The 18,621-nt window shown below is 38.4% G+C and overlaps 1 protein-coding gene across 6 annotated transcripts in view; it reads right to left on the bottom strand.

Annotated features, from left to right (window-relative positions):
• Positions 1-26: 26 nt before the first annotated feature.
• cald1a (caldesmon 1a) overlaps positions 27-18,621 on the bottom strand; it is a 52,008-nt gene continuing 33,413 nt past the window's right edge. For 2 of the 6 annotated variants that reach the window (XM_042738507.1, XM_042738515.1), the window contains exons 3-16: positions 16,977-17,120; positions 15,362-15,701; positions 15,238-15,273; positions 14,913-15,146; positions 13,372-13,469; positions 12,256-12,526; positions 10,789-10,929; positions 8,648-8,691; positions 7,888-7,963; positions 7,643-7,774; positions 7,425-7,520; positions 5,830-5,898; positions 3,821-3,857; positions 27-1,399 (exon numbers count right to left, since the gene is read on the bottom strand). In XM_042738507.1, coding sequence (XP_042594441.1) covers positions 1,386-1,399; positions 3,821-3,857; positions 5,830-5,898; positions 7,425-7,520; positions 7,643-7,774; positions 7,888-7,963; positions 8,648-8,691; positions 10,789-10,929; positions 12,256-12,526; positions 13,372-13,469; positions 14,913-15,146; positions 15,238-15,273; positions 15,362-15,701; positions 16,977-17,120 — 1,732 coding nt within the window. In that variant the 3' untranslated portion in view covers positions 27-1,385. Of the gene's footprint in view, positions 1,400-3,820; positions 3,858-5,525; positions 5,570-5,829; positions 5,899-7,424; positions 7,521-7,642; positions 7,775-7,887; positions 7,964-8,647; positions 8,692-10,788; positions 10,930-12,255; positions 12,527-13,371; positions 13,470-14,912; positions 15,147-15,237; positions 15,274-15,361; positions 15,702-16,976; positions 17,121-18,621 lie in introns of all 6 variants that reach the window. The other 4 variants (XR_006156465.1, XM_042738518.1, XM_042738525.1 and 1 more) reach the window with 4 other exon arrangements.

Here is an 18,621-nt window from a genome sequence, read left to right as displayed (position 1 = left end):
GGAGTATTGAGAAGCACAGTCACAGCTGTTTTTCATTGGTCTCTTTATTGTGGTCACTGAGACAATGATACAAGTTGAAACATTTGCTCTGTATGGAACTATTGGCTACAAACGGTCATATTTGTAACTAAAGGTGGCGCGACTTGCATAGTGTTAGTCTGAAACAATACATAAGTGTTGAAACAAATAGTAAAAAACTTGATTGTCAAAAAATACAAGCAGAATACAGGATCTTTGAACATTTAGAGACATGAGCGATAAGCTATGGTGGCAGAACTGGATATTCTTTGTCTGACAAAAGAAGTCAGAAGTGATACACGTTTAAATGACAGCATTACGAACATTCTGCCAACTAGCACTGTATTGAAAGCTGACAACATCTGTGTTGCAGTTTAGTATGAATGATGGCAACAGAAAGAAGAAAAATGAAACACTTGAACAATAAACATGAATTGACTTTGTCCTTCTCGTTGTCCGTGCTGGATGTTTTTGGATTAACCAAGGTCTTGAATTATATGCAAAATGTGTAAAATGTACTCATCAAATATGTGATTTAAGCCAAAAAGTGCACGTTCCCTTTCTTTAGACTTCAACAGTTTCACTTAACCAATACCGATTATTCCACATGATTAACACTAACAAAAAGTTGGTCACACACAACTTCAGACCAGTGTTTCCAGAAGTAAAAATGCTAGAGATAATGTAATAATGCAAATGGTATGACTTAATGGACTTCTGCGGAATTAAAACTTGTTTTGATATAAAATAATATTGAGAGCAAAAGCACCATTTTTGTATCAAGCAGTAAAATATATAGTTAATTACAAAAACTTACCCTATGTGCTAACATATATTATTAAGACAATAAAAAAAAGTGTCGTAACGACAAAAAGTACAAAATACAGCTACTCTACGGGTGTTCATATTTGGTCTGGAACTGGTGAACAGGAATGAAATGCAAGGTGAAGCTTTGCTTTAGCTATAAATTAACAGATGAGAAGAGTAACTAACATGTTTGCAAAAATGTGATTTGACAAAAGACGAAGCGGATTGCTACGCCTCGTCCGATTTTTCAAGGTAGCTGGCTGCTGTTATATAACTAATTACTTGCTCTCTTGTTTTCACAGCCTTGATTTCAGTTTAACAGAAGTTACATACAAAGGCATTGCGTTTATGCTATGATGGTGCAAGACGGTGACCTGTGAATACAGTGATAAAATATATATATATTTTTTTTCTTTTTCTCTCTTTTATACTGTGTCTACTCACATAGATCTTCCTGGCAGTATAAAATGCTTGTATTTTTTTGGTATTAATAAAAGTTATAAAAAAAACGGAATGTTGTGCATTCTCTTGGTCCCTGCCTCTCTGGCATCTTTGAAAGGTTAATGGCCCATTCCTGTTAAAAGACAAAAGAGAAATTAAAATCTAATACAAACTGAATATGCACTATTGCATGCTTTAATAAATTAAAAATTTGAAAATAAAAAGTTTGAATCCACAAAATAAGTGCTGTTCTTTTGAACATTTTATTGATCAAAGAATCCTGAAAAAACAATAAGTACTATTTCCACAAAAAAAAAAAAAAAAAAAAAAAAAAAAAAAATATATATATATATATATATATATATATATATATATTAAGCAGCAAACTGTTTTCAGCATTGATAATTATAATAAAAAGGTTTCTTGAGCAGCAAATCAGTATATTAGAATGATTTCTGAAAGATCATGTGATACTGAAGACTGAAGTAATGATGCTAAAATTTCAGCTTTGCATCACAGGAATAAATTACATTTTAATATATATTAAAATAATAATAAAAATAATAATAAATGTAATTGCATTTTTTTATACACTATTTCAGTTTTTTCTGCATTTTCAACCAAATAAATGAAGCCTTCACCACTAAGAACCAGTGAAAATAAGTGGATCTGTTTTCAATTTTTATCCAAATTTACAAAATATTAGAGAATGATTATCATACAAAACATGTTTAAACATAATTGTTGCCTGTTCTGTATGGGATCTGGGTCATATTTTGTCCCTTAGAAGGCTTAAATAGTGTGTGTTTGTTACGTTCTTCATTAAGCCATTTCATTTTTGAGACAATTAAAAATCTTTGTACACTTAGCTGTGTGTATTTGTGATCTACAACCTTTTATTTCTTGTGCTCCAGAGCTAAAAACAGCTCAAAGAATCTCTTAAATGTGTGGCGTCCGACCATTTTTAAGTGGTTGGAAGGATTTAAGTTTTCATGACATCTCTATACGGCATGCAGGCGCGCTAATCTTCTACCGCCCCATGCAGTAATGTGACAAACATGCAGCTTTAGCCCTGCTGGCACTGACAGACGCCCAGAATCCACGGCTTGATATTGAGACGAGCAGAGCTGGGTGGGGGAGTGCAGTTCAGGTCAGGCTAAAGCAACAACCTGTCGCCCATAACCCAAAAACCGCTTGGCACCCCTGAAGGCCACTGCGTCCTCTTCTAGAGGAACAAATGGCTGGCATTCAAAATAGAAAACAATGCCAAAGAGGCATTTTAAAACGCTGCAGCCGGTGAACGACATCCCTGCAGCGATGATTTATCATTGGCAGGGATTTCTGGTCGAGGGATTGTGGGTGTTGTGCAATATGGTGGAAACTGCCCTTCACAGCAGGACTTTATTTTGACATCACTGACCCCTCAAGGACACAGAAAGATGTATAGGAAAAAGAAACAAGCTATAATGCAAACACACATGCACAATAGAGCCAACACAGTGTTCTAACCAAGCAAGCTTTGGGCTTTTTTACGGTCTAAAACCTAAAATCTCTTTCAGGTAGAACCGCTATACAAACTAGCCACTAGGACATTGTTTACGATTGCTTGGTTTCAATTGACATTTCTTTAAACATAGTTGGGTAAAATTTTATATTAGTAAAAGGAAACCACAACAAATACAACTAAAACATTAACTGGTTTTCTGTAATTCAATACCAAGGTTATATAACACAAAGTACAGTGCTATCCCTTGAAATACACTTATTTTGTGCCAAGTATACTACAAATATATTTACATATTTATATGCAATTGTACTTATGGTATACTAAACTGGTATACTTGAAGTCTGCTAAATTGAAACAACTAATTTTGTGCTTAATGCACTTTAATTGTGTGGAAGTAGTGCTGAGGCCCAACTAAAGATGTACTTGAATATATTTGATTGTGCTAAAGTGGAACTATTGCAAGTATAGTTCAGGTATCTGCCAATGTGCTCAGAAAAATCAACTGAATTCAAAGGGAAAACTAGTTTTCATAACCAGTTGACAGATGTTTCTTCATTTAATATTATTCAGTATCTCAGAAAACAAGACTTCATATGTTCAATTCGCATCTATCCTGATTTAAGAATATTTAGATATTTGTATTGGAAAACAAAAGAAAAATACAGAGAAAGATATCATTTTTTTCTGCAGTGCATACATGCAACATTTAATGCCATGAGTTTACGAATTTAGGACTTTCTCTCCTATTTAAGGCCTAATTTGTAGAAAAGCGAATTTAGATGTTTTAAGACCTCTTTAAGAGTTTTAAACAGAATTATCACTAACAGATTATTATGGAAACCATTTCAGTGGGTCCATTTCAGTGGCGAAATCACTTGGCAAACCCCGCCCACTGTGAAATCTTATTGGTCTAAATCCTTGCTCGTCATAAATGTATATGAGACATCAAATGAACGCGCAGCAGTTTTGAATTGACAAATCACTTTTCGTTGGACAATGAAAACTGTGTTACACAAATACGACAAATATTATTTTGTCATCACTTACCATTGGTGACGGATTTGGTCTCTCCTCTGCCTGTGACCTGGGTGAGGTATAAATCCATGGAAAATGAGAGAAAGAGAAAAAGAAACAGATAGAAAGAATAAGATTGACATAAACACAAGCTAATGTGCTAATCAGTGTGGCCGAGCCCTTCCCAGCTCAACCGTCTGCTATTCCACTTATGCCTTCACATTTGATTTCCTTTTTAACATAATTCTTTTGTGCCTATGTGCTCCAAAAAGTCATCAGTGAAAGTGCTTGTGGCCGACATGCTGCGTGTACAATGACAGAAACATGCTTAGCATGGTTTCATACAGCGCTCTTTTTCCAGATTCACAAACAAGTGAAACCCTCATTCCTTCCACTGCTGGTTTTGGTAACACCAGCGCGGTTATGACCACAGATTTCCCTTCATTAGGCTTTTGACGTCACCATTTACCAGTCCTTTAAGTGATCGGGGCCAGAACTGCAGTCTGTGGCTAACCGCAGCCTTGGCCTGATCTTGACTCCTCGCTGACAGTCCAGAAGTATATTCTATTGTGCCCGTTCCAAAGATAGAGCCGCCCGCTCCGAATGACTACCATTATTATCTGTTTGATCTGTGGATATAAAAATATGAAGGCCAGCACTCGTGGGAATGCCTTTTCAGGTTCAGACGATGTGATGTGTGAGTGTGTGTGTGTGTGTGCACTACCGCCATGTTTGGTCAACTGGATCCCAGTCATATCGGCGTTAAAATAGATCTTCTCACAATAGGCAGAGTGCTTTGTTAAGGAGTGATGGATGTTAAACCCATGTGTGACGGGAAAAAGAGAGAAGGGAAGAGAGAGGAGAGAATGAAATTGATCCTTCGCTAAGCTCCGCCCTGCTGACCAATCCGACAAGCTTTTGCTCATTTTTAATAAGTGCCTATGGAAGTCCTGTTTGTTTGGATATTTAAAATTCCATTTAAAACTATTTATTATATTTAAATTATATATTTATTAGATAATATATTTAATTAAATTATTATTATTTTTTTTAATATTTAAATATTATTACATGACAGAAATAGTCAAATATTACCTTTTCCCAATGTTTAAATAAATCTTGACCTACATTCGCTTGAGGGTCAATCTATGTTAATTAATTTACATATTGATTCAGGTCATAGCAGATGCAACAGTGACTAAGTTCACAGTACCACTGTGAGCTATTACATTAGTCATTGCAAAAATGTTAGAAAAGAGGCTTTTCTCTTTTCAATTTACCGTCAATTTACTGTGTTTACTGTTGTGACCGATTCTGATTCACAATCTCCGTAGTTTTTGATCACATTACTGCATAATATATAATTTATTTAAGGTTTTCACTTGCAGAACTTGCAATGACATATACAAAGTGGCATATACAGGATGCTTTGCAGTATCACACTTTCTCCAGTTCATTCCTTTTAGACACGTTAGAGCACTTGTCTGAGTGAGCAATGGAAGCTGAGGTGGGCGGAGCATAATGAAAAGTCAATTAGTGCCACAGTAGTTACTCCTGGGGACTTTAAAGCACCTTCTTCTTGCAAACCAACCACCTACTCTCGCAGCAGTGAGCGAAAGTGCGAGAAAAGCTCTGTGAAGAAACGATAAAAGCCAGTTCCTAAGCCATCCTGTGATAAATGCATTTATGTGTGGCTCATCAAACACTGTGCATTCCTGTGCGATAGAATAACATTTACCTCGTCAAGGTGGTCAGATCTGTAGGCAATTAGCAAGGGGACGGCTTTAAACACAAAACACACAGGCAACGTTATTGCAATGTTATTCTCCGCGATTATACTGCAGATATCATTCTACTGCGGCTGTTATGACTGTAACAGTCTCCAAAGTCCTAATGGCATGCCTGAAGGGTTATAAAACCCACAGCCTGTTGTTTGTTTATTAATTCATTCTCCAGGGGCTTATGAAAAAATGTTATGTGTATAAATAACTAAGAGAGAGAAGGCGAGTCGGGCTGATTGGGAAAAAAATGTGTTTGGTTACCTTGGTAGCAGAGGACCCCTTGTTTTCCCATAGACTGCGTTTGCTGGTCACGTCACCCGGTTTCAGGTCCTGCGGGAGGGGAAGGGGTGTAATATCACTACTCAGCTCATGTAAACACACACACACGCACGTCAATCTGAGAGAAATGACATAAAGGATGCCAGTGTCCTAAAGGCAGAGGAGGGGAGGGATATTTGCATGTCATACCTGATCTTCAGCAGAGAGAGAGAGAGCAGAAGAGAGAGCAGAGGAAAGAAGCCCAGGGGAAGAAGCAAAGGGAAATCTAACAGTGGAAGAGAAAGAGAGAATGACAGAAAAACTGTGAAGGTACAAGTGAGGTGCACCGTTTCACATGACAATGCTACTGGACAAATATGACACGTATATGACATTTAAAATATAGTAATTATGAAGGAGTGTGTTTTATTTTGAAGTATTTGGAGCCATATTGTAGCATGTTTATTATTTAATCTAATAAATGTAATCATAAAAAAACTGAATGTAACAAAAAATAATAAAAATAAAACCTTAAACAACAACAATAACAAAAGTGGCATTTAAAAAAACGCTTAAGTCAATTTTGTCCATTATCATTAATTATTAGATCGTAAACTGACAGCTGTAAAGATAGTAAGACCAGCGTGTACCCCGGAGGTTTTGCACCTACGCAACAGGTCAAAGGTCCATTATGTTAAATGCTATAGGCAAGTGTAAATGAGGTGTAAACTCGGCGCCATTTTTAGGCATAGGGTTCCGTCAGCTGGAGAGGGCGTCAATGAGTGCATATCTGGCACTACATTCTAGCAGGGGTGTGTGTAAAGGCCACCTTGAAAAATTAATTGCCACCCCCACTGGTTCCCCCAACACTATTGGGCTAGAGGACTATCAATCTGACAATTCCTACATGCCATTGGATCAGAGTACTGTCAATTACTGTCTGACTGTTGCATGTAAAGTTTGCATTTGGAGCGCTCAACAACACCATTAGATCAAAGAGCTCAGTCAATGCTTTGGCAAGAAAATGCTTTTTCTAATCACAGAATTAGGGCTAAATTTAAAGGCCTGTTAAAAAACAGGTACAGTAAAAAGTGCACAAATCTGTATTTTGTTAGGGTAATACTGTATGTGTCTTTTAACTTTTGATTCCCATATCAACGTCTGAACTCTGAACTGCTGCACTAGACTTCTTTTCTAAGTTAACACAGATTTGTGCATTTAAATATATTTATAGCTTCTTTTCATATTACATCCCTATTTGAACAATGAAGCCAGAGTTTTAAAATAAACAGCCAATCAGCGATGAAAGATTGCAGGCATGCCGGAGCAGACAGGACATAAGAGAAAGCCTGAATAAAACCACTCCTTTAATCACTTCTGTGTGATTACATGACAGAAATAGTCAAATGTACATATAAACATCTGAAAATACTCTGCAAATGCTCCCATGAATCTCTTTCTTATGTTTTTTTAACATCTGTTTTAGTTCAGTGCTCTGTATTAGTTCTCCTTTGGGTTGAATCAGTACCACTAGGTGGCGCCAGATAACAAGATTCACATAGAGCTCACAGCTGTGATGGACAGAGTCAAAGGCTTACCGCAGGTCTTCCTCCTGACGTCTTGCCCGTCTCTGGAGTTTTATTCAACCAGTCGTTGATGCGGCCGGCCACGCCCACCTTTATCCCAGCTGCATCCTGTACGGGGCGGAACAAAACACTCCCTTTAAGGTTAAAGTTCAGAATGTGATCTTGGGCAGGAAATGCGTCCAAAGCGGGGTCTGCTTCATCACCCTTCAGTGTGAATGAACATCACAAACCTTGTTGGTGGAGGCTGGGCTCCCTCCAGAGCTGAAGACATTCCCCTTCTCCCACATGGTCTTGATGTTGCGAATACCGTCCGTCACCACGGGAAGATCTATGGCAGCTGATCTGGGAGATCTGACCTGGCTCTGAATGGAGAGAAAAGCAGAGATTAAACTGTGCTGTCTTCTGGAGTCCTGTGTTTAATTTAGATTTATCTTTGGCTTGTGTTGAGTTTGAGAGAGGACGATGCAGGACTCACCTGCACTGCGCTGGTGTACTGCTCTAATCGGTTATCAATCTTAGACACCACAGGACTGTGAGACGCCTTCACAGAACTGACACACACACACACAAACATAAGCACATGCTGGTATTTATAAGCATCACTTTCACAATGATTACAGATTGCAAGTAAAAATAAATGAACAGTTCATGCGTGACAAATAGTTTGCGATGGATGGATGGACGGACAGATAAACAGATAGACAGATAGGAAGAAAGACAGTTTGATTTGGACTAATATTTTAGTATATTAATATTTAAAGGTATTTCAGATAGATGCATTTGGTGATGGATGGATAGACAGATTCCCTCCTATTTTTGCTAAATATCTTTAATATTACTAAATAATAGTAATTATATGTGGTGTAAAGCTGTCTAAATAGTCCTGCTGCTGTTCTAGGCGAATGGTTATGTGCTGACAACAAAATTCCTGTGGAATTTTCACAATGTTTACAGCTGCTTTTCGATGTCATTGAATGTATCCTTGTTTTTATAAACTGAGGGATGAATCAACAATTGTCTGTGGTTATCAACAACGTGCCACAAATGATATCGAAGAGCTTAACTTGTTTTGGAAGCAGAACATTCTTTTAACCCGAAATTGCTCTGAATACTTCAGATTATTAATTGATGTGATTAATCTTATTGTTTGGACCCCTTTGGACACATTTGTGCATTGAAGTTGAATAACATGTTTTCATGAAAGGTCTGCAAGGAGTAAAAGTAGAAGCGATCACCTCTTCTGTGCGGATCTGTTGAGGAATTCTGCCCTCTCACCGATCTGGGAAGAGAAATCAAACAATGGATAGATTTTAGAAAGGTCACTGCTTTGGTCATGAGGAACACACACACACACACACACACACACACACACACACACACACACACACACACACACACACACACACACACACACACACACACACACACACACAGATGTGAGATGTCTGACTTGGCTATTCTGAGAGGCAAGAGACTAGCCTGCTCTTTTCAGTATGAAACTGTCACGGGGCCAGGAAAAGCAGGGCCCTTTTCAGTCCACTCTCTCTCTGTGGGAACCGTGGCCTGTGTTTATGATATATGACAACAGGGCTAAGAGGGGGGAACGTGTTCCTGTGAAGCAACAACAGAAACCACACAGACAACACACATACACACCCCAAAAGCATCATGAAAAAAAATCCACTTCCCCCCCTCAACCGAATGTGGGAGTTCCTAAAATACTCCTCAGCAGGAAATTCCCCATTCTCAGGCACGCTTGAAGCAGCTCCGTTAGAATGCGGTTACAGTAATCCTATTAGTCTAATGGTCTTTCTGTGTCCCCCCAGAGTTCACGTCTTGACGAGCGCAGCTCAGCTTTATCTCACAAAAACACAACTGCGCCATTTTGTATTTCTGTTAAAAGATGGATTCCAAAGGGAAGAGAAGAAAGAGAACGGTCTTGGAAACCACTGACAGCAGGAAACCCGGATTCAAACATGCGAGAACCAGGACAAGAATTTGGTAAGGAGATGTATGGCATAAAAAAGATACAAATGTGATGTGACACAAAGCCAATTATTATTTTGATATAATCCATAACCTATATTATGGCTGAAATTACAGTGGTTTAATATCATAGTAATCTGTCTACCCACAAAATAGGAGTTTAAATCACACAAATATATCACACAGCATGCAATACATACAGTGTACATGATGACAAAGCAGATCTCCGAACGTATCATCTGCGCATGATGAATAGCAGGAAAGGGTTTTCTTTCAGCACAGATATTACAAAATAGATAAAAGTGTATGTCCCTTACAAAAAAAAAAAAAAAAAAAAAAAAAAAATATAAGCACAGTTTCCACCAAAATACCATAGTTACTATATTTATTAATTAATAAGTAAATAAATCAGATTGAGATCTGTCAGATTAAAACATGGCCTTGTGGTTAGTGCATGCATATTTTTTACGTTTATAAGAGAAAGCATACATTTAAGGTTCATTACTTATTCAAGAATTAAAATGATTATATTATATTAATTATATTATATTATATTATATAGACAAGAACAAGAATAATATAATATAATTTTTGTATATTTAAAAATACATAAATAATTATTCAAGAATTTAAAAAAAATTATAAAAATCATTAACAAAAACATTCAGAAAGTTTTTTATGCTTAATTACCTTTTCTGAGGACAGAGGTGGCTAATATCAAATTACCTTTTTTTCGTAACACATTACAATAAGGTTCAATTTGTTAACATTAGTTACTAGTTCAACTAACAATGAAAAATACTTCTAAAGAATTTATTAATCATAGTTAATGTTGATTACAACATTTACTAATACATTATTAAAATCAAAAGTTGCCTCTATTAATCCTAGTTACTAGACATGAGCTAACATGGACTAACAATGAACAAATAATGTTAACAAAGATGAATAAATACTGTAACAAATGTATTGCTCATTGTTAGCTAATGTTAGTTAATGCATTAAATACAATTAACAAATGGAACCTTATTGTTAAGTGTTACCTTTTTTTTTTTTTTTTTTTACAAAAAGTAACTGTTTAGACTATGCTACTTTGGTGCAAACGGTAACAAAGGGGGTTATTCCCGAAAACTAGCACATACAAGCTTCAGTGCACACCAGCTGCATTAATGCACAATCATCAAGTTGTTCTCCTCCTCATTATGTTTACAAGATATGGCAGATAATTGCTTTTTCATAGGCACAGCGTGTTCCTATGAATCAGCCGACGCTGTGCTGCTGGGTGATTGACAGCTGTGGAGAGAGAGAGAGAGAGAGAGAGAGAGAGAGAGAGAGAGAGAGAGAGAGAGAGAGAGAGAGAGAGAGAGAGAGAGAGAGGGCGGCGGCTGACCTTCAGGGAGGATCCTCTGGGACTGACACACTTAAAGGGCTTCCTGGCCTCTCCTTCTTCTGGATCCTCCACCTTTTGCCTCTTCTCAGCCGCCTCTGCTCTTCTCTTCTCAATCTCCTCCTTCATCCTCCTCTTTTCCTCCTGAAGAATAAGATAAACACACATTCATCACCTCAAACAGATAGACGGCACACACAAAAACACCACCAGCAGACAAACCTAGGATCTTTATATTCTAAAAAAAATGTCCTTTTTGCAATAAACGAGGATGATAATGAGACAAAAGAACAACAAAATCAAGACGGTTTCTCTGCGGAAGCATAACGTGAACTGGCAGCTGCCTGCCTTCCACAGCAGCTGGGAAATCATAAAGAAGCCTTTTTATTTACACCACGGATTTTGGCACGGCCCGCTAGCATCAGCTCAGGGCCCTCTAATCTCTAATTAGTCTTTTTTCATTTACTGCTTCTATTCATTAGGAACAAGGAACATATTTGCATTACAAAGCTAGGAGCGGGCCTCCACGAGGAGGGACGCCTGTGTTTCTTGCCCGCTGCTGAGAAAGCCGGACTCTGAAACTCATGTGCAGTTATGTGGAACTCACACTGAGTGCGATCACGCTAATGTTAACGTAAATGATGTGGAATTCATTTAAATTACGACGGGGGTTCAATACCGATACTGAGAGTTCAACAGTTTCATAACTGACACCACAGCCACAGATTGAATAATATAAAGAAGAAAAGAACGTGAGGTGATGAGTGGCCAAGTATGGTGACCCATACTCGGAATTGTGCTCTGCATTTAACCCATCCAAGTGCACACACACAGTAGTGAACACACACACCCAGAACAGTGATTATTATCAATGTTGAAAAGAGTTGTGCCGCTTAATATTTTTTGTGGAAAACGTGATACTTTTTTTCAGGATTATTTGATGAACAGAAAGTTCAAAAGAACATCATTTATTTGAGATAAATGTCTTTATGGTCTCATTTTATCAATTTAATTAATCCTGACTGAATAAAAGCATTCATTTGATTCATTCTCTTTTGAACTGTTGGTTTTCTGTCACTAAACTTGTCACAATGCACTATGAGCTTTGCCTTTTCTGTGAAGAATTTGCAAGATTGCTGCCTTAAAATTTGTTACGCAAAATGAGAGAATAATTAACCCAATATTTCTGTATGCTATGTATTTTTGTGTGGAATAAAGCTACCATGGTAGATGGAGCTGTTGATTGTTTTACAGACTGAAATAAGAGCCTAATATCTTTGATTAGCCACAAGATTAAGATCAGTTTACTGTTTTTAAGGTTTAAGTTCTGAAAGAACATCCATAAAACATCCAAGCATTTAAAATGTAGTGTTTACAGAAGTGACCTAATTTTACTGACAGGACCCTCATCAAGATTTTCGGTTGCAGAAAAGCTTTGCAAAGCAAATTCCTGACGCTAAGCGAACACACCTCCTCTCTGGCTTTCATCTCGGCCTCCTCCTGCTTCCTCCGCCGCTCCTCCTCTTCCAGCACCTTCCTCCTCTCCTCCCTCTTCCTCTTCAGCTCCTCCAGCTCCACCTCGGCCTCCTGCTGTTTCTGCCTCATCCTCTCGAACTCCTCGCTCTCCATCTCATCTCTTCTCCTCTTCAGTTCCTCCAGCTTTCTCTCGGCCTCCAAGCGAGCATCCTCGCCGTCTGCATCGTCTGCCTCCGGAGCCTCAGGAGAGCGCAAGCTGCCTCGGCTGTCGCACAGACAAACAGATAAACAGTGCACTCTTCGTTACTTACACAGGTTAAAAGGTCTGTCAACAGCTTTACACGTCCATGTTCTTTGCATGTAAACGAAACCCAACCTATTCACACACACACACACACACACAGATTAGTGAATCAGCACAGCCCTGTCTAAGGTAACACAGTCTCCAGTTACAGCTGAGAACAGCCCTCAGGACACGGCAGATCAGGTGACTAGAGTCAAATACTCTGTCACGCAAAGCAAATATAGCTAAACACATATAAATGACCTACTTTATCTCAACAAAGGCCAAAAACAGACAAACACAGACATGTGGAATGTGATTATTTTGTCTATATACGTATTCATTTCAACGTCCTGTACTTTTAGAAAAAAATTACATTACATAAATGTTTAGATGTGACCACAGAGATTTATTTAATGAAAAAAAAAATAATAATTATGTTCTAAAGAAGGATCCATAAAAAAATTTAAAATAAATAACTAAAATAATAAATTATATATATTTTTTTTTATAATATTTGAATGTTGTTATGTTTTAAATATTAATTTGCTATTTTCTGAAAATACCTGATGCTAATGTGAAGACAAATGTGGAGAAATTAGGAAAATGTGGAGAAAATTGAATATGATTTATGTGATCAAACTGCTACAACAAAAATAAATATATGGAAATACTAAAATAAAATAAAATACTTCCTAGACGTTTTCATGCTGTGATTTACAGATCACAGGCTGCCAAATGTGGAATTCTGGGAACTGTAAATTGTTTGGAAAAAGAAAGCCTGGACCATCCTAACACAATCATTAATTGTTTATATGAGCACTGACCTGAAAGTCCTCTCAGCTTTCTTGTGTTTGGGAGTGCTGTCCTCGCACACTCCTCCGTTGGGCTGTTTATTCTTCCTCATCACATCCTCATCTTCCATCTGCAGAAACACAATCAGAACTGAGTGATGTGTGGATGTGACATGCACATGTGTGTGTGTGAGAGAGAGAGAGACAGTGTGCTGGAAGAGTTTTGAAAGAAAAAAACGTGGGTGCTGTTGGTACACTCGCTGGATAAATGATGAAAAGAACACGTGTGGGGTGCAGCAAGCAGTGAACACACGGTGTGTAACCGCTGACCGTTGATAACAACCTGCGTTGTTTGAATGTGAAATGCACTCCGGTGAAAACACTATACACTGTGCTCAAACTAGTGCCTGGAGTGATTTAGGATTTTGGGGAGGAAAAGTTTATAGCTCCAATGAAAACAGTAAGTCATGAATCAACTTGTCTATCCAAAGCTGTTAAAGACCTCATGAAAAGGCTTGATGAATGTGGTTTTTGGCATATTTCCAACTGAAACAGGAAGTTGAAGGGTTTGTCTTTTTTATTCAAATAGCTAATAATCTTTAATTTAAGTTTATGATTGGCTATTTGCTACTGGAGGCAGGTTGCATAAGGTTTATCTAAAATATCCATGCCTGTGAGAACAAAATCATATTATCAGTAGAGTCTGAAAATAGAAATGCTGCTTTCCATTCAACTTGGAAAGTTCCCAATTACCCATTGCAAAAAAATTTCTGAAGTTGAACTTTCAACTTGGAAATCAAATTTGGAAGGCAGAAATCTTTTAACCCGACCGTAGCGTTCATATGATGTCATGAGAACATGGTGGTCATGTGCACAGTCAATGAAAAAAAATACATTTTAAGCGAATAATGACATTTGATTTTGACTGAAAGTCAGCAAAAGACTAATTTAAGTGCATATATATGCTAAAAGTTTACTTTGTCAAGTGCACTATGCTTTAAAGTACAAGCACATGGCTTACATGTCACAAAAAGCAACTTTGCATTTCATGAGGTCTTAGCAAATGATCATTTGTGACCCTGGACACACAAAAGCAGTCTTAAGTCGCTGGGGTATATTTTTAGCAATAGCCAAAAAAACATTGTATGGGTCAAAATTATTGATTTTTCTTTTATGCCAAAAATCATTAAGTAAAGATCATGTTCCATGAAGATATTTTGTAAATTTCCTACCGTAAATATATCAAAACTTAATTTTTGATTAGTAATATGCATTGCTAAGAATTCACTGAGACAACTTCAAAGGCGATTTTCTAACTATTTTGATTTTTTTGCACCCTCAGATTCCAGATTTTCAAATATCTGTATCTCGGCCAAATAGTGTCCGATCCTAATAAACCATACATCAATGGAAAGCTTATTTTTTCAGCATTCAGGTGATGTATAAATCTCAATTTAAAAAAATTGACACTTAAGACTGGTTTTGTGGTCCTGGGTCACATTTCTGTTAATTTCTCACCCAAAATCTAAACCATCCATCCTTTTGCCGTCCTTCAAGTGCAACTCAACTCTTACCATAGACTCGTCATTTTCTGAAACCTCATATTTCTCAAAGTTTTCTGCCTCTCTCATTTCATTCACTCCATTCTCTGTCAATCCCTCTATCTCACTCTTTTTCTCCCGTACACCTGCAGCGAGCTCTGCGGTGCCAGTTTCCGTCTCCGAAACAAATGCAGAATCATCTACGTCTTCATTTATAACCACCTCATGTAGTTCAGAAGAAGGCACAGCATCTCGCTCATTACTGTCCTATGAATGGAACTGCAGTCACATGCTTTGTTGTGTTAAATGAGAGAAACAAATGCTATGTTAAAATAAAAAACACTCATCGTCACCATACCTCCTCAGGTATTTTAGATACTTCCTCAACGGATTCCTACAGGTGAATAAAGTTAAATGCCATAAACAAACCTTAAACGCAGGTTCTTGAGGTCTAACAAAGCATAAAATATAGAAATACACACCTCTTCTCTCAAATAAGACCTCCTTGGCTTTTCCTCCACCACCACCTCCTCTCTAGGGATGACCTCCTCCTCCTCCTCCTCCTCCTCCTCCTCCACCTGTTTGACCTCCTCTTTCTCCTCCTCCTCCTCAGGCTCGTAGCTCCGGCTCTCCTCCAGGCTGTGGTGGGAGGTTTGGCTGCTCTCCAGCTCCTGCTGTCTGTCCAGCGCCTCCATCATCCTCCTCTGCCTGCGCTCCTCTCTCTTGGCCAGGCGCTCCAGCAGGGCCTGTTCCTCATCGTCCCCCTCTCCCATCCCGCTGGAGGACACCACTGAGGTGGATACGCTCTCTGTCACCGTCACGCTACAAAGAAGTAGCATAGGAAGACAAAATATATAACATCACAAATTATATCTTTGCATATATGACTAGTGCTCGATTGATATTAGAAATGGTGGCTAATATAATGCCTAAATATAAAAAAAACATTTTTAGCTGATGATAATGTGCAAAATGAAGCAGGCAACACTATTATTTACATTTTTAAATAATGTATACATATTTCTTTCTTAACGTAAACATGCACTATCATTCAAACCTGGGGTTGGAAATTTATACTTTTATTCAGCAAGGATGCATCAAATCGATCAAAAGTAAAGTAAATTCTTTTGCATTGATACAACAGATTTCTGTTTCAAACAAATGCTGTTCTTTTGCAATGTTTAATCATCAAAAATCAGATCCCGCAAAATATTTAGCAGCCCAGCTATTTTTCCACATTGATAATAATAAGAAATGTTTCATAAAGCAGCAAATCATCAGATTAGCATGTTTTCTGAAGGATCATGTGACACTGAAGACTGGAGTAATGATGCTGGAAATTCAGCTTTGCATCACAATAATAAATTACATTTTACAATATATTCAAACATAAAACAGTTATTTTAAATCATAATAATATTTCACAAAATTACAGTTTTTATTGTATTTTCGATCAAATAAATGCCATATTGGTGAGCATAAGAAAACTTAAAAAAATCTAAAAGTTTTTGAGCAGTAGTGTATCAATTGCATATAATAACCAATCTGAAGTATTAGCTCCAACATTAACACCAGCACCAAATAATAAACTAATATTAGGCCATTATACAACATTACAACTCTAAAGAACGTAAATTCCTCTCTTATCCAAAGTGTCAGCAAGCCTGAACATGCAACATGATAGCGAGGAATTATGGTCTAAAGTGGATGTGCACTCCCTTTTCCTTTCTCTAGGGCTGCATGAGCAGCATGGACTGCCACATGCCTGCCACTGTAGGTTAATGTAGTCTGACGGCACCACTTGGCAAACGTTTACCCTGCGTCAGCACTACGGACAATAGACAGAGCAATGTCTGCTAACACATCGAGAACAATTCTGGTCTTGTTTAACCGTCTTCTATGTCCACTCACTGCACAAAGCCTCAGTGTCTGAACATGTCACTGTTTCCGCAATGCTGACCTGTTACAGGAAGTTATTTATCAGTGCTGCCCACTAAAGCTGCGGGTTACAGAGAAAACATCAGTTAACGGTTAGCCCTACATATCAAAGTACCACAGTATTCCCATCACGTCATACTCCAAAAGTATCTGTTTCACCTGTGGCTGTTGTTGAGCTCCGGGGTCTCGGGTTGGTAGGCCACGTCCTCGCTGTCCTTACCGCGCAGTCTCTCCTGCCGCGCTCTTCGTCTGCGCTCACGAGCAGCCTCCTCTTCATCCTCCTCATTCCGGTGATACGCCATCCTACACACAGAGAGTGTTAGATGTTACGCTGGGAAGAGATGATAAGAGTGAGGCCTCATGTCAACTTGGCACACACAGTCATAGTTGCTACTGCTGCTGTTGTTGATGTTGAGGTTGAACTTTCATTGGCTGTCAGCTGTGTGTGTATGTGTGTGTCAGCTTTGGCAGCTGATAATAGGATTCAGACAGCAGTGTGGTGTTCAGCCCACATGACAGCCAGGGGACTTTCGTGTAACCTAAAAAGTTTTCACATCTCTCTGACAAGCTTTCTTCATCTCTCATGTCTCCTGCTGATGTTTAATATGCTAATTAGCGTATGATGTCATCTAACGACATTTAGCGACTTTTCAAACTTGCTTTAACTACTTTCCATTGAAAGAAGTTGGCAACACTGGCCCTGAGTGACTGTCATCAGTCTACCATTGTTTCACCGCCGGAGTAGACAAGAATGACTCCTAAGACATTGAGATGTTCTGTTGTTGGATGTAATAATGAACACAGCAGTTGTCATTAACTCCCAACATCTGAGCCACTCAAGACACAGTGGATTAACTTTGATTTTGAAGGGAATGTGCCCCCGATCTACATAAATGCATCTATGTTTGCGCAATTCATTTGTGATCCAGCTTCACCTCCAGAAGAAGCGAGTGTAAGGTTTTTAATGAATCTTTGCAAAATGTGTCTTTCCTAATAATGTGCTAGTTAACAAGTTTCATTATGAATGTGGCTAAAGTTTGCCATCTCTCAGAGAGCGGCTCAGAAAGAGAGGGGCAGGGTCAGCAGAGCTCATTTGCATTTAACCCTCTGGGGTCTAAGGGGGTTTTGACATGCCCTGACTTTTGTGCTTTTTCAGTTGCTTATAAACGTATACATGGCTAAAGTCTGAAAACACTATATTCGGTACAAACTGGGCTACAATAATATGTAAATAAGTTAAGTTCTTTCTGGTGTTATTAGGAGAAGATGCCACAAAACGTGTATCCGCGTTTGTCGACCCCAGAGGGTTTAAGTGGTATGCAATAAAACGGCTTGCTGTAGACGGAGCTGTTTTTGACAGGGTAAAAACGGTGTTGTTTTACACTACCATTGAGAAATTGTAACCAAACTATGTGACAGAAATTTCATTAAGACCCTAAAGAATCATATCAACTTGTGGAAAATGGACATCCGATGACCCCTTTAACTTGAGCAGACCTTTGCATCACATTTATGAGTGTAACAGTATGACATACAACAGGGTTCTCACCTCGAGGTCCACTTTAATGCAGAGTTTAGCTCCAACCCTAATCAAACACACCTGAACAAGCTGATCAAGGTCTTCAGGATTACTACCCACATAGCAAATGTCTTCAGGCCCAGATCCGGGCCAAACAATCACTTTTCCCTCGGCCTAAGTACCGCAAAGAATGACGGCCCTGAAGTGGCCCAGAACTGGATTAAACACAAGGGCCAGACATGGGCCATAACCGGCCCAAATCTCAGCCAGATAATCACCCTTAAC

Source organism: Cyprinus carpio, chromosome A4, assembly GCF_018340385.1.
Source record: "Cyprinus carpio isolate SPL01 chromosome A4, ASM1834038v1, whole genome shotgun sequence".
NCBI lineage: Eukaryota > Metazoa > Chordata > Actinopteri > Cypriniformes > Cyprinidae > Cyprinus > Cyprinus carpio.
The sequence above is the reverse complement of the archived record's forward strand: the minus strand, read 5'-3'. Positions and strand labels throughout refer to the sequence as shown.